This window comes from Polypterus senegalus, chromosome 1 (assembly GCF_016835505.1).
Source record: "Polypterus senegalus isolate Bchr_013 chromosome 1, ASM1683550v1, whole genome shotgun sequence".
Classification (NCBI taxonomy): domain Eukaryota; kingdom Metazoa; phylum Chordata; class Cladistia; order Polypteriformes; family Polypteridae; genus Polypterus; species Polypterus senegalus.
Window position 1 is genome coordinate 124,607,163 of NC_053154.1, and position 12,767 is coordinate 124,619,929.

General features: G+C 37.1%; 1 protein-coding gene across 1 annotated transcript; it reads left to right on the forward strand.

Moving 5' to 3' along the window:
* The first annotated feature begins 4,056 nt into the window (after positions 1 to 4,056).
* LOC120518225 (extracellular calcium-sensing receptor-like) lies at positions 4,057 to 9,860 on the forward strand. The gene is made up of 6 exons (XM_039740915.1): positions 4,057 to 4,238; positions 4,614 to 4,905; positions 5,339 to 6,172; positions 6,333 to 6,560; positions 6,930 to 7,053; positions 8,950 to 9,860. The coding sequence occupies exons 1-6, from the start codon at positions 4,063 to 4,065 to the stop codon at positions 9,858 to 9,860; spliced, it is 2,565 nt and encodes an 854-aa protein (XP_039596849.1). The 5' UTR covers positions 4,057 to 4,062.
* The last annotated feature ends 2,907 nt before the right edge of the window (positions 9,861 to 12,767 follow it).

Below are 12,767 nucleotides of genomic sequence, written 5' to 3' on the forward strand. Positions count from 1 at the left end.
TATTTTATATTGGAATATTAAGAGGACCTTACACTAGCCTTTTAAACAATAAGCATATATATATTGTAAAGGATGGCTGGCAGCCCAACCCAGCTGGGACGCCCAGAGAATGGAAGGATGGGGAAAAGCAGATTTGTTAGGACATTGCCTCTCCCAGAATTCTAGATGGCAGCTCTTTTAGGTTACAGTGGTGCCTCAGATTCCCACTGGGCACCGTGAGGACTTGGAGTTCCACATCTCAGTCCTGTTAGGTACCATGGGTGCCGCCAGGGGGTACTATGAATATACAGAAGCCATATGGCACGAGGTTTCCGCCTAACCCGCAAGTGCTGGCAGACCACGTGGGTGGAGGAGCAAAAGTACTTCTGGGTTGGCAAATATAAAAGAACTGGACTGACCTCACAGGGAGGAGCTAGAGTTGGGTGGATAGTGGACAAAGCTTGCTGGGAGGAACAGAGGAATAAGAAAGAGAGAGAGAGAGAGAGAGAGAGAGAGAGAGAGAGAATAATTGTGTGGGCAGTATTATTTTCTTATTTGTGGCTGTAGTGCTGGGAAAAGTACTGTTAGAGTCTGACAAAGAATAAACAAACTCATGGTGCTTTTAACTTGTGTCCTCATTGTCTGTGTGTTGGGTTTGAGGAGCAACAGTGCCCTCTAGTGTTCACTATATATATATATATATATATATATATATATATATATATATATATATATATATATATATATATATATATATATATATATATATAATAAAATGATCAGGTCAAAATGATCTACCTACTTTAAAAATGCTATATATATATATACTGAGTATACATAAAATATATGTTGTCGTACCTTGCATAACTGAATAACCTTTATGGCACAATAACAATTCAATACATTTATGGTCACTACAGTATTTGGATTTAATAATCTTCATGTGGGAAAAAGGCTGACTCGCATAAATAAGTAGAGCCGAATAATGCAGTCAAGGAGTTAGTACATTTCCTCATGTTTGGGTACTTTTCCTCTGTGAGTAAGTTCCAAAACTTTCCAAGAGCCCCAGACTTCAGCTGAATGTCATCCTGTAGTGTCAAAATCTCATCCTCCACTGTAGAGGAGTTTTAGGTGAAACAGTGTTGCAGTTTCTGATGTGAGTGAATCACCCTCAACATCTTCCCTAAATGGATAGCACTTAAATGTAGCGATTGGCTCAAGTAAAGTTGGGTTTTGAAACTGTCTGTCAAAGTCTGACAGACAATTTTCAATCTGCTCTGTGTAGCATATGCTGTCAATGTTCCCCAAATCAAGGCGCTGCAGCTTTGAGGACAGATGTTGCATTTTTCATTTGAAAGCATTGACTGAGCTAATCATATTGACCATGGAGTTTTCTTTTCCTTGCAGCTGTAAATTAAGCTCATTCAACATATTGGTCAGATCGGAAAAAAATGCCAAGTCTAGCAGCCATTGATTGTTATTAAGTTGTTTGTATTCTGAATGTTTAATGACAAGGAGAAACTCCTTTTTCTCCGGACAGGGGTCTTGAAATCTCAGCAGGAATTTCTCTCTAGCCATCTGTCTCAGCGAAGGCATCTTTTTATCATCTCTCCATCTTGGAAGAACTTCTTATACTTAATGATCGAGTGACTCACCCAGAATGATACTTTGGTGTGTCTGCCTTTGCTTTTGAATTAAGCAGAACGACTGTCCGATTAACTGCGATTTTAGTTCCCACCCCTTTCTCTTTCTCAGATCGCTTTTTGGAAAGAAGTCAGTCAGTTTCGTAGTTTTTATGAACAGTTCGAAAGTGCCTTTCCACATTTTCCTTCTTTGGTTTAGCAATGATAGATTGACAGATCAGACAAACGCAATTCGATTGTGACATTGTGAGAGATTCCACATCCAGCCCATACCCTCACCAAACGATATTTTTTAAATCCTTTCTTTAGTCGATATAAATTGACTATAGATATAAATTGGAAGGCTAATTAGATCGCTTAAATAGCAGGAGTTTTGCAGTAGCTCGCACGTTTGATCATGTGTGTGGGATGACCAGTATGTTAGAAGAAAAGAGATCTCAGACTGGTCCCGCCCTGTATGTCAATCAAGTGGCAAATGCCATAGGGTGGATATATGAAAAAAAAATAAATTTTTTTGAATGCAACGCGATCCACCTGCACTACCTTTACGATCTACTGGTTGATCGTGATCGATGCATTGGGCACCCCTGATATACATGTATAAAGGAGAAATTATGACAAGGACATGCAATTCCCATAACTTGTATTTTATTGCTCAACTCCTGTTTTCAAAATATGACTAAATGATAGTTGGAAAATCTCCAAGGTGCTTCTTTCAGCTACAATCCTCTATGTGTAAAATGTATTCTTAACTCATTAAAAATCTATGCTCATTGTTTTTTGGGATTTAAAAGTAACTGCTGGCATCCACCATGCTTGCTTCCTCTATAATTTTAATAATTTCTATCATGTTAGCCAATGATGTACGTAGGTTTGAGGCCTCATCAAGGAAAAGGGGCTGTTTTATGTCATTCTGCATCAACACTTTACTGTAATAACTGATAGTGGACTGAAATGAGTTTGTTAGAAGAAGCATTTTTTTTGCAATTGAAAGCAAATGGAGAAAAAAAAACTAAAGCCGTGAAAAGCATTGAAAAAAACAAACATGAAGCAGGTTGTAACACTTTAGAGTGCAAATTATACAGTATACAGTGATTCCATTTGAATCAGAAATGTACATTTGGGCTTTAAAATTGTTGATCTATGAAAACATGAAGCAAACTCCAGACTTTTCCTGTATGTCAGGATTTTGGTTCAGAAATGTAAAGTACTGCGGTGAGCTGGCACCCTGCCCAGGGTTTGTTTCCTGCCTTGCTCCCTGTGTTGGCTGGGATTGGCTCCAGCAGACCTCTGTGACCCTGTAGTTAGGATATAGCGGGTTGGATAATAGTTGGATGGAAATGTAAAGTAGAATAATAGAATATTTACTTCTAGTTATGATGGCATCGTAAACAGCACTGATACCTTCAGTGCTTGGATCCTTACTATTATGTCTCTAGTACATTGATTGCAGTTTTTCCTATATTCTGATGAGACTCTACTAGAACTTTTAGTTTTTTCCAAATAGTAAAAGACATCAAGTCAGGCCTCTTGGTGAGTTGAAACTGACACAGTATGAATTGGGAGGCCCATAATGACTAGAATGGAGGCAGAATAATGAGCTCTGTGTGAATCCTGCACCTGATCACTGTCTGTGTGGAGGTTGCATTTCTCCTTGTGTTTTCAGTAGGCTTTCCCCAGATAGTCTCATCTGCCTCCCACATTTCTAAAGATGTGTGTTCAGATGACCAGTGATTCTGCATTGGCTCCTGTAACAGAGTACGACTGTGAGTTATGCTATAGACAGACATCATATCTAAAGCTGACTTTTTTTCCTTCTCCTAAGATGGTCAGGATAGGCTCTGGCTGCTCATGACCCTGAATTATGTTAAACAGTGTGTAGTATGTTATTTTATGAAATGTTATAGTATGAGTAAGTTTGAGAGGGTGCTGTAATATATTACTGTCCCTTGTGGTACCACTCCCTGCCCAGTCATAATTCAACACTGACCAAGAATATCCAGGAAGTGTATTGGTGGATTTAAAGGAAAGTTAATATTTAATAATATCTTTCATATTAATTAGATACACTACATTTTAATATGATATTGTATAAAGTAAGAATGAAGATTTTTATTTTTCTGAATGGTTAGTCCTGTTGGAAATCAATGCATAAAACTAAACTAAATCATTGCAACTTTTTAATTTTTATGATTGAGCCAGCCCAAACTCCACATTGTAATTAAAAATGCACGAATGTTGCAGAGCAATGACTTTCTTAAAATAACTGCCATTACCCCACAGCATGCAACCTGTTACCCAACTGCTTGTTTTGCTAATAATTCTCTAGAGAACAAAATATTTCTTTATATAAGGGACTTTTCCAGAGTAGAATAGCTTACAGAACCTGAACTTATCCACAATGACATGTGTTCTGTTCACATCAGCATATATTTTTTTTATGTCTCCAGTATCTGCTATTAACCCATCTACATGCAAACGTCAAGAACAGTTTGATTTAAATGGGGTGTATAAAACTGGAGATCTAATTATAGGAGGAATTTTTGCAATTCATTTTGAAGCAACTGCTCCAGAACTTTCCTTCACATCCAAACCAGAACAATGGAAATGCAAAAGGTGAGATACATAACAAATATAAAAATTACCATTGTGCTGCAGAGTAACTCAAGGAAACAACTCAGTAATGGTATAATTGTTTTCAAAATAAAAAAAATATGTATTGTGTAAGTATATTGTTCTAATTTTGTGACATGTATTCTACTTGTAAAACAAAAGAAATCTGTTTAAATGCTCACAGAAATAGCTGTTTGAATGATGCTTTAATTGTACAGCTTTTTCTACTTTATGTTTGGTTGCTTAAACACTACATTGTTACTTTCCTCTGAATAAAAACATAAATGTGTGCCATTCCAGATTTCTAATCAGTGCCTTAAAAATGTAATGGGACCTGTTATGACTGAAAATAACTCGCTCCTTTTTATTTTCTAACAGTCTTGAGGTTTCAGTATTTCAGAGGCTTCAAACAATGCTGTTTGCAATTGCAGAAATAAACAGGGATCAAACACTTCTCCCGAATATAACTCTGGGGTACAGAGTCTATGACAACTGTGTAAAGCTGCCTGTGGCTCTGCGAGCTGCAACAGCGTTGATTGGAGGGCTTGACAATGATTTCATCAACAGTGGCTGCAGTGGACCCCCACCTGTTGTTGCCATAATTGGAGACCCCCTGTCTTCACATTCCATTGCTATCTCAAGAATATTGAGTCTATTCCAAATGCCATTGGTAATGTATTATATTAAATGGCACATATGTAATGGCTTTATTGTTAAGGAATTAAAAATCTGAAAGTCATGAACGGATACTTAAGGAAGTAATATTTTCAGCGTTAAAAGCGTTAGTTCAATCTGTGCTATTTTTGATATTTTCTTGAAATGCTCATAAAGGTCTGCAGTAGACAGACAGACAGGCAGGCAGACAGACAGACAGACAGACAGACAGACAGATAGATAGATAGATAGATAGATAGATAGATAGATAGATAGATAGATAGATAGATAGAATGCATGCTAACTGGTAATATGAGTTTCCAAATAGCATAGAAATACACCGTAGCTAAAAGATTTAATATTTGCTGATAATTTTTATAACTTGTATTTTATATATAATGAGAGAATCACATTTCTAAGCCCTTTTTATGTTTTAATCCCCTTTGTAGGTCAGCTATTCTGCCTCCTGTTCATGTTTAAGCAGTAAAATAGAGTATCCAACATTTTTCCGCACCGTACCAAGTGATGCTTTTCAAGTAAAAGCAATGGTTCAGATAATTAAACATTATGGCTGGACTTGGGTGGGTGCTATTGCAAGTGAAGATGACTATGGCCAATATGCTATCAAGACATTTCAAGAGGAAATGAAGGCGTTTGGCTGCATCTCTTTTATAGAAACCGTCTCCACAATGAATGACAATAGGAGGGTTCTTCAAATAGTTGATACAATTCAACAGTCAACAGCAAAAGTGATTGTTGTCTTTTCAGCAGAGGCAGAATTAATGAGATTGGTAAAAGAAATAGTTCATCACAACATTACTGGCAGACAGTGGATTGCAAGTGAAGCATGGAGCACCTCTGCTGTGTTAGCCACCAAGGAAAACTTTGGCTCATTCGGTGGGACAATAGGTATTGCTATTCGTAGAGGAGAAATCCAGGATTTGGAAAGTTTTCTTTATCAGATACGTCCCAAGTTGGACCTAAATAGCAATTTACTACTACAGTTCTGGGAAAAATTATTTGACTGTTATTTTCAAGAAACTGCAATAAAGACAAACACAACAGTATCATCTGTAATGCGAACAGAATGCACTGGTTTGGAAGATATTCAAACAATTCACACAACATATAGTGACGTATCTGAATTAAGGATTGCCTATAATGTTTATAAAGCAGTGTATGCATTAGCACATGCATTACATGACTTAATGAGTTGTCAAAATGGAAAAGGCCCTTTTGAAAACAATGAATGTGCTGACATCAAAAACATGCAGCCTTACCAGGTAAAAGTGAGGCATTTTAATTCATACAATTTATTACAAAATATGTATTTGATAGCTTTAAAATATCATTTTAAGCCATTTATTAGGCAATATGTTTCCTCTCATTTTCAAAATATTTAAGTCTTATTTTATGATACTATATCTATATTCTTCCCAAAAGCTTCTACATTATCTGAAAAGAGTAAATTTCACAAATCGTTTAGGGGAAAGAGTGTCTTTTGATGAAAATGGAGATGCTCTAGCAATTTATGACATTATAAACTGGCAAATGACAAATAATGGAAGTGTGAAAATTAAAACAATTGGCCTTTTTGAGGAATCAGCATCTGCTGGGAAGGAGGTTTTCCTTGATGAGGAGAGTATCTTTTGGAACACAGAATCTAGAAAAGTAGGCAGCTTATAACCTTTTACTTTATGGCAAACGTTGTTGTTTAATAAAATAACTTTCTTAAGGTAACATAATAATTTAGGTGTTCTTGTTATTGTATGTAAGGCATTCTTTTATACAGTGCAGAAAATAACTAATTTAAAATGAGTGTCCCTGCTAAGGGGATGCTGCTCAGAAGACTAGAAAATATTATTAATTGCTGATAACACAATCAAACACATTTATCTGCAATTACAATTTTCTGATATATTCCACCAAAATAATATAATTCATGCACTTCTAACTACTTTCTAATTCACATATTTGCAGACAATGTCAATGGAAAACAGAACTAGTTTTCCACCTTTTTTTCCTTTTTTTTGCTTTAAGGTTCCAGAATCAATTTGCAGTAAAGGTTGCCTTCCAGGTACAAGGAGAGCTAACAGGAAAGGGCAGCCAGTCTGCTGTTTTGACTGCATTCCCTGTGCAGAAGGGGAAATAAGCAATATAATCGGTGAGTATGCCGAATTTTACAACCCCAACACAGAAAATGTATGGAAAATGCAGAACAGAAAGCAGTAATTAGTAAATGATAATAAATGATCTTTCACCTGAAAATAATACAGCAGCTCATTGCTTCATGTTACAACTGATGAATTATATATTTTTTAATAAACACATTTTGATTTTGATACTTGTAACATATTCATTTTGGGCAGTAAAGAATTTATCACTTCATAAAGTTTCCTTTCATTCCTGCAACACTTAATAAACATTAAGGAACTGAAGACCCTGTGACCCTGTGTTCTCAGGGACAGATCAGGACTGGAAGCAGTCCGGTTGAGCACCCACACCCTTTTCCTATGCAGCCATGTCTTTGTAATGCACGTAGAATGTGGTTTGGTATTGTCTTACTGAAATATGTGTGGGTGACCATGGAAGAGATGTCCTGAAGGTAGCATTTCATTTCATTTCAGTCATTTTCTATCCCACTTTTTCCCGAACAAAGTCGCATGAGATGCTGGAGCCTATCCCAGCTATCATAGGACACAAGACAGGAACAATCTCCTGGATAGGGTGTCAGTAAACCGCAGGGCAAACACACACACACAACAGCCACACACTAGGACTAATTTAGTATCGCCAATGCACCTAACCTGCACGCCTTTGAACTGTGGGAGGAAACCGGAACTGGAACCAGAAGCCTTTTGGCATTACTAGTGCCTTCACTGAAGTGCAAGTTACCCTTGGCACTGACACAACCTCATACAATCACAGATGTTGGCTTCTGGATTTGTAGCTGGTAAACTCTGGATGTTATTTTTTTCTTCTTTGGCCAGGAAAACATAACTTGTATTTCTTCACTGCAACCTCCAACCACAATACATGTTTCCACTGTGCAGCTGTTCAATCCCAGATGTCTCCTAGCTCAGATAAGTAAATGGCACTTTTATTCTGCACTGTACAGTGGTAACTGCCATTTGTGGATGTACCTGCATATTGTGTTACTTGATGAAGATTTGCCAGACATACTCCTAAGCCAATGTGGTGATATCACTTATTGATGAATGACGGGATGCAGTGCATCTGAGAGATCAGAGATCACAGGCAGTCAGCTTATGCTTGCACCCTTAATATTGTTACTTCTCATAAAAGGGCATCATAAAAGAACCTAAAATATCTAGTAGGTTCAAGGGTACTTCTTGGCCCATTATTTCTTGACTGATGAACATTAATAATATTTATTCAGTAATAAGTCATTCATATTTTTATTTATTGGAACTATGTTCTTGATGAGAGGGGGCACAATGGTGCAATCGTTAATACTACTGCTTCACATCTTCAGAAGCTATTCTCACAGCCTGGTCATCATCTGTGCAGAGTGTGTACAATTTCGCTGTGGCGAAATAGATCTTCATCTGGTGGTGTTGTTTCTCAGACCCAAATATTTCCATGTTAGGGTTCCATGCCGAGTATTAGTGTGTGTGCCCAGAGGGGACTGGGCGGTCTCATGGCCTGGAATCCCTGCAGATTTTATTTTTTTTCTCCGGCCGTCTGGAGTTTTTTTTTTGTTTTTTCTGTCCCCCCTGGCCATTGGACCTTACTCTTATTCTATGTTAATTAATGTTGACTTATTTTCTTTTCTTACTATGTCTCTTATTTTTCTATTCTTCATTATGTAAAGCACTTTGAGCTACAATTTTTTTGTATGAAAATGTGCTATATAAATAAATGTTGTTGTTGTTGTTGTTGTTGTGCTTTGCAGTTGAATGGCTTGCCAAACAGCCCAATGCTGTCAGATAAGCTCCAGCTCCTATGATCCTATCCTGCAAAAAGCAAGTTCATAAAATGACTGGGTGGATGAACGGATGTTCTTCTTAATTGAAATTTTTTGTTGCTTTTCTTTTAGATTCATCCGAATGCTTCAAATGTCCAATTGATTTTTGGTCAAATGGTGTAAGAAACCATTGCATACTGAAAGAAATTGAATTCCTGTCCTATGAAGATGCCATGGGTATTACTCTGACAACAGTGGCATCAGTTGGGGGTTTTATCTCAGTGGGCATTTTAGCCGTTTTTATATACCATCGAAACACTCCTGTTGTAAAAGCAAATAATTCAGAACTGAGTTTCCTTTTGCTCATTTCTCTAACCCTGTGCTTCCTTTGCGCCTTGTGTTTTATTGGAAAACCATCTGACTTAAACTGTATGCTTAGACATGTGATGTTTGGGATCAGTTTTGTATTATGCATTTCTTGTATCCTAGTGAAAACAATTGTGGTAATAATGGCATTTAGAGCGACACTGCCTGGCAATAACACAATGAAGTGGTTTAGTATATCAAAGCAGAGAGGTACAGTGTTCTTTTTTACCTTTATTCAGTCAATAATATGTATAATATGGCTGGCCTCTGCACCTCCATATCCATATAAAAACACCAAATACCAAAATGCCAAAATTATTATTGAGTGTGATGTTGGGTCATCAGCTGGATTTGGCTGCCTGCTGGGATACATTGGCTTGCTTGCTTGTATATGTTTTCTCTTAGCCTTTCTAGCAAGAAACTTACCAGACACATTCAATGAAGCTAAATTCATCACATTCAGCATGCTGATTTTCTGTGCCGTCTGGATTACTTTCATTCCTGCTTATATTAGTTCACCAGGAAAACACACAGTAGCTGTAGAAATATTTGCAATTTTAGCTTCAAGTTTTGGTCTACTTTTTGCAATATTTGCTCCTAAATGTTACATCATTTTATTAAAGCCAGAACAAAATACAAAGAAAGCACTGATGGGCAGGGGCACCAATGAAAAATGAACTACGTATATGCAATTTCCACTCAATCAGTTTATTGTTAACATACCGTTTTCAGTGTGACTTTTTTGTCTATGAGAGTATATAATAATGAATTAGTTAAATAATATGGATAAACCAAATTTTAATTGTATGTTCATTTGCGTGAATATTTTTCAGGTCTGTAGTCTTTGATATATAACTTCTGGTTTTGAATAATTGAATACTCCTTGCATAATTAAAGTGTAATTGAATCCCAATCCTAGAGACAATGTAATTAGCTGACATATTTAAAGCCTGTGATTTAAAGATATAGAATGTGCTTTAATAAAAGTCTTATTCAACTAGTCTGAGTACTTTATCCTTTTCTTAAACGTTTTTATCTTAAGTGCCACTTGAAATAAAAATTTGCCAAAAATAGCATTAATCAAATTAAACTACATATCAAGGTTTGAAGCCAAAGAAAGAAAATACTCACACCATTTAGCAGAGTTAAGAGATAACTAATAAACTGGGCTACACTGCCAATATAATACATGAATAAATTAATAAATACATGTTTTTTGCGAAAATACTGAGTGGATTGCTTTGAGCACTGAAGTCAAACCCTATTAGATGAATCTTAATAATTTCAATAATAGGAATTGCATACTGTTAGATTATGCTTGCTTGTTAGCTAAAAAATCCATCACAAATAGAATATCCACTGTTACTCAGTCATCATCATTACCAGTTCTGTGGTTGTTTGCAGGGTTCACTTGGTTTGGTCAGATACTCCTCAGAATGATTCCCTCTAATTTTCCACAGTCCTGACAATTATTTGAAGTTAAACCCAACCATTTTTATTGTCTTGAGAACACCTTCATCAACTCTCTGCTGGGCCTCATCCCTTCTACCTCCATCTTTGTGCACGTCTTGACCCAATCAACCTCTGCCTTTTTTTCCACATGTCCAAACAACCCTAGTCTGTTTCTTCCTCTTACTCCACAACACTCTACACATCCACCTGATCATTCTTATCTGTATTCTTTCCATCTTGTTTCATGTTGTGCTTTCACCATCCATGTCAATACAGCATACTGTTCCTCATGTAGCTTTCATACACTTCACCCTTCTGATGTCGGAGAGACTTCTTTAGAAGTAGGAATGGGGGACAGCTCCAAGAATTTCTTCTATCAACCCTCTTACCCTTGCCATGATTGCTATCACTGCCAATACCTCCATCTATGCTCGATATGCCACCTAAGTAGCAGAACTTCCCTACTTTAATTAAAAACCGCTCCATTACTTATATCCACATTTGCACCTAAAACTTCAACATCCTTCAACCTTCTCACACATTTCCAGCAAATTGGCTGCACTCACTGGTGGCAGACTACCCTTCACACAATTACATTCCCTTTACAAGGTTCCTATTTTGTAGTGGTTATCACACTTGCCTAACATACAAATGGTCCATGGTTTGAGACCAGGCAGAAACAAAGCAATAGATTTTTTTTGAGAATTACAGTCTTGATTATGTTTTGACATTCCTCTCCAAGACTGTAGAATGCATAGTCCACAAACAAGTCTCCTCTTATCTCTCTGATCTCAGTTTACTAGATCTTCTTCAATCTGTATTCCTTCAAGATTGAACCTTCCAAGACTGCATAATTTTCAGCTAGAAATTCTCTTAGATCTACTCAAGCTGCATCTGTTCTGGGTGTTGCTGTAATATCTTTTTTGTTTACAATCCATCTGTACAGATCTTTCACAGCTCTTTCTTCCATCAAGAAGATAAAAACACCTTTTAAATACTTATAAATCTTTTGTTATTATTATTAATATTATTATTATTTCAAGGTCTCATGTGTTTTCTGACTAGGTGTTTGGGTGGGCTCCTTTAAGATTTGTTTTGGCTCGTAGACGTGGCTCGTGACTAATTATGTATGCATTCATCTGGCAAGGGAAATTAGCTATGTGGTACAGCGGTGAGTGAGTGAGCGCACAGGGATCAATGCTAATTTATTCAGCGTCAGTGCTAATAATATTCTCACTTATCCTCACTAATTACGCCAAGTATTCCTTTTTCAGGTGCTAGTTCTCTCTTGGGTGGATCTCTGCAACATTTTCTTTGCGTTGCTTCCTTCAACTTCTATTCAACTCGTGACTCCTCCAGAATGCAGTTGCTATGCTGGTGTTCTCTGTTCCTTGTTGCACTCGTACTACTGTTCTGCTTCAGTCTCTTCCCTGGTATTCCTGTTGTTGCAATGATTCAGTTCAAAACCCCTGCCTTAACTTACAGTTCTCTGATTGGATGTACACCTCAATATCTCCAGAAATGTCCCTTTAAGATGCCTCTGTTCTACCTTTGCCTGCTTGCTCACCATCCCTCCTCTTGTCAGACGTGCCAAGACTGAATAATGCTTCTCTGTTCTTGCAGCAAAGATGTGGAATGATATCCCTTTTGGTTATTCAAATTACACCCAATTTACTCATGTTTATGTGTCTTTTTTATCTTGTTCTCTGTTGGTTTTGATGCTTGCACCTTATAATCATTCTTTTATGTGTTATGATTTGCTTTGTACTGCATATGCCACACAGCCACACCATTTGCATGTCTCCAGTGCCTTCACTTCTATTACCTTGGTCTTTCCTACATTTACCTTGAGGCTTTCTCTGTTCTTTTATTATCATTCTTTAGTTGATAAGTTCCAGGTATATGGAAGGATGCACTTTGACACTACCGTTATATTATTTATGCTTGTTTCAGTTTTCTAACTCAGTTGTCAAAATCGTGTGGTAATCCTTGCTGGGCACAAATTATGAACCAACCCTGGATGGTGCGCTAGTTTGCTATAATGTATATTCTTACACACACCCAGGCTTAGTCACACTAAACAAATATAGAGATGCCATGCATCTACTGTACATGCAAAAGCAATGGCATAG

Excerpts from the sequence above, each read along its gene's own strand:
- LOC120518225 (XM_039740915.1), top strand. The coding sequence starts at position 4,063 with ATGTCTCCAGTATCTGCTATTAACCCATCTACATGCAAACGTCAAGAA. Across the intron at positions 6,173-6,332 it reads AAAACATGCAGCCTTACCAG|CTTCTACATTATCTGAAAAG; the intron begins GTAAAAGTGAGG and ends TCTTCCCAAAAG. Across the intron at positions 6,561-6,929 it reads GGAACACAGAATCTAGAAAA|GTTCCAGAATCAATTTGCAG; the intron begins GTAGGCAGCTTA and ends TTTTGCTTTAAG.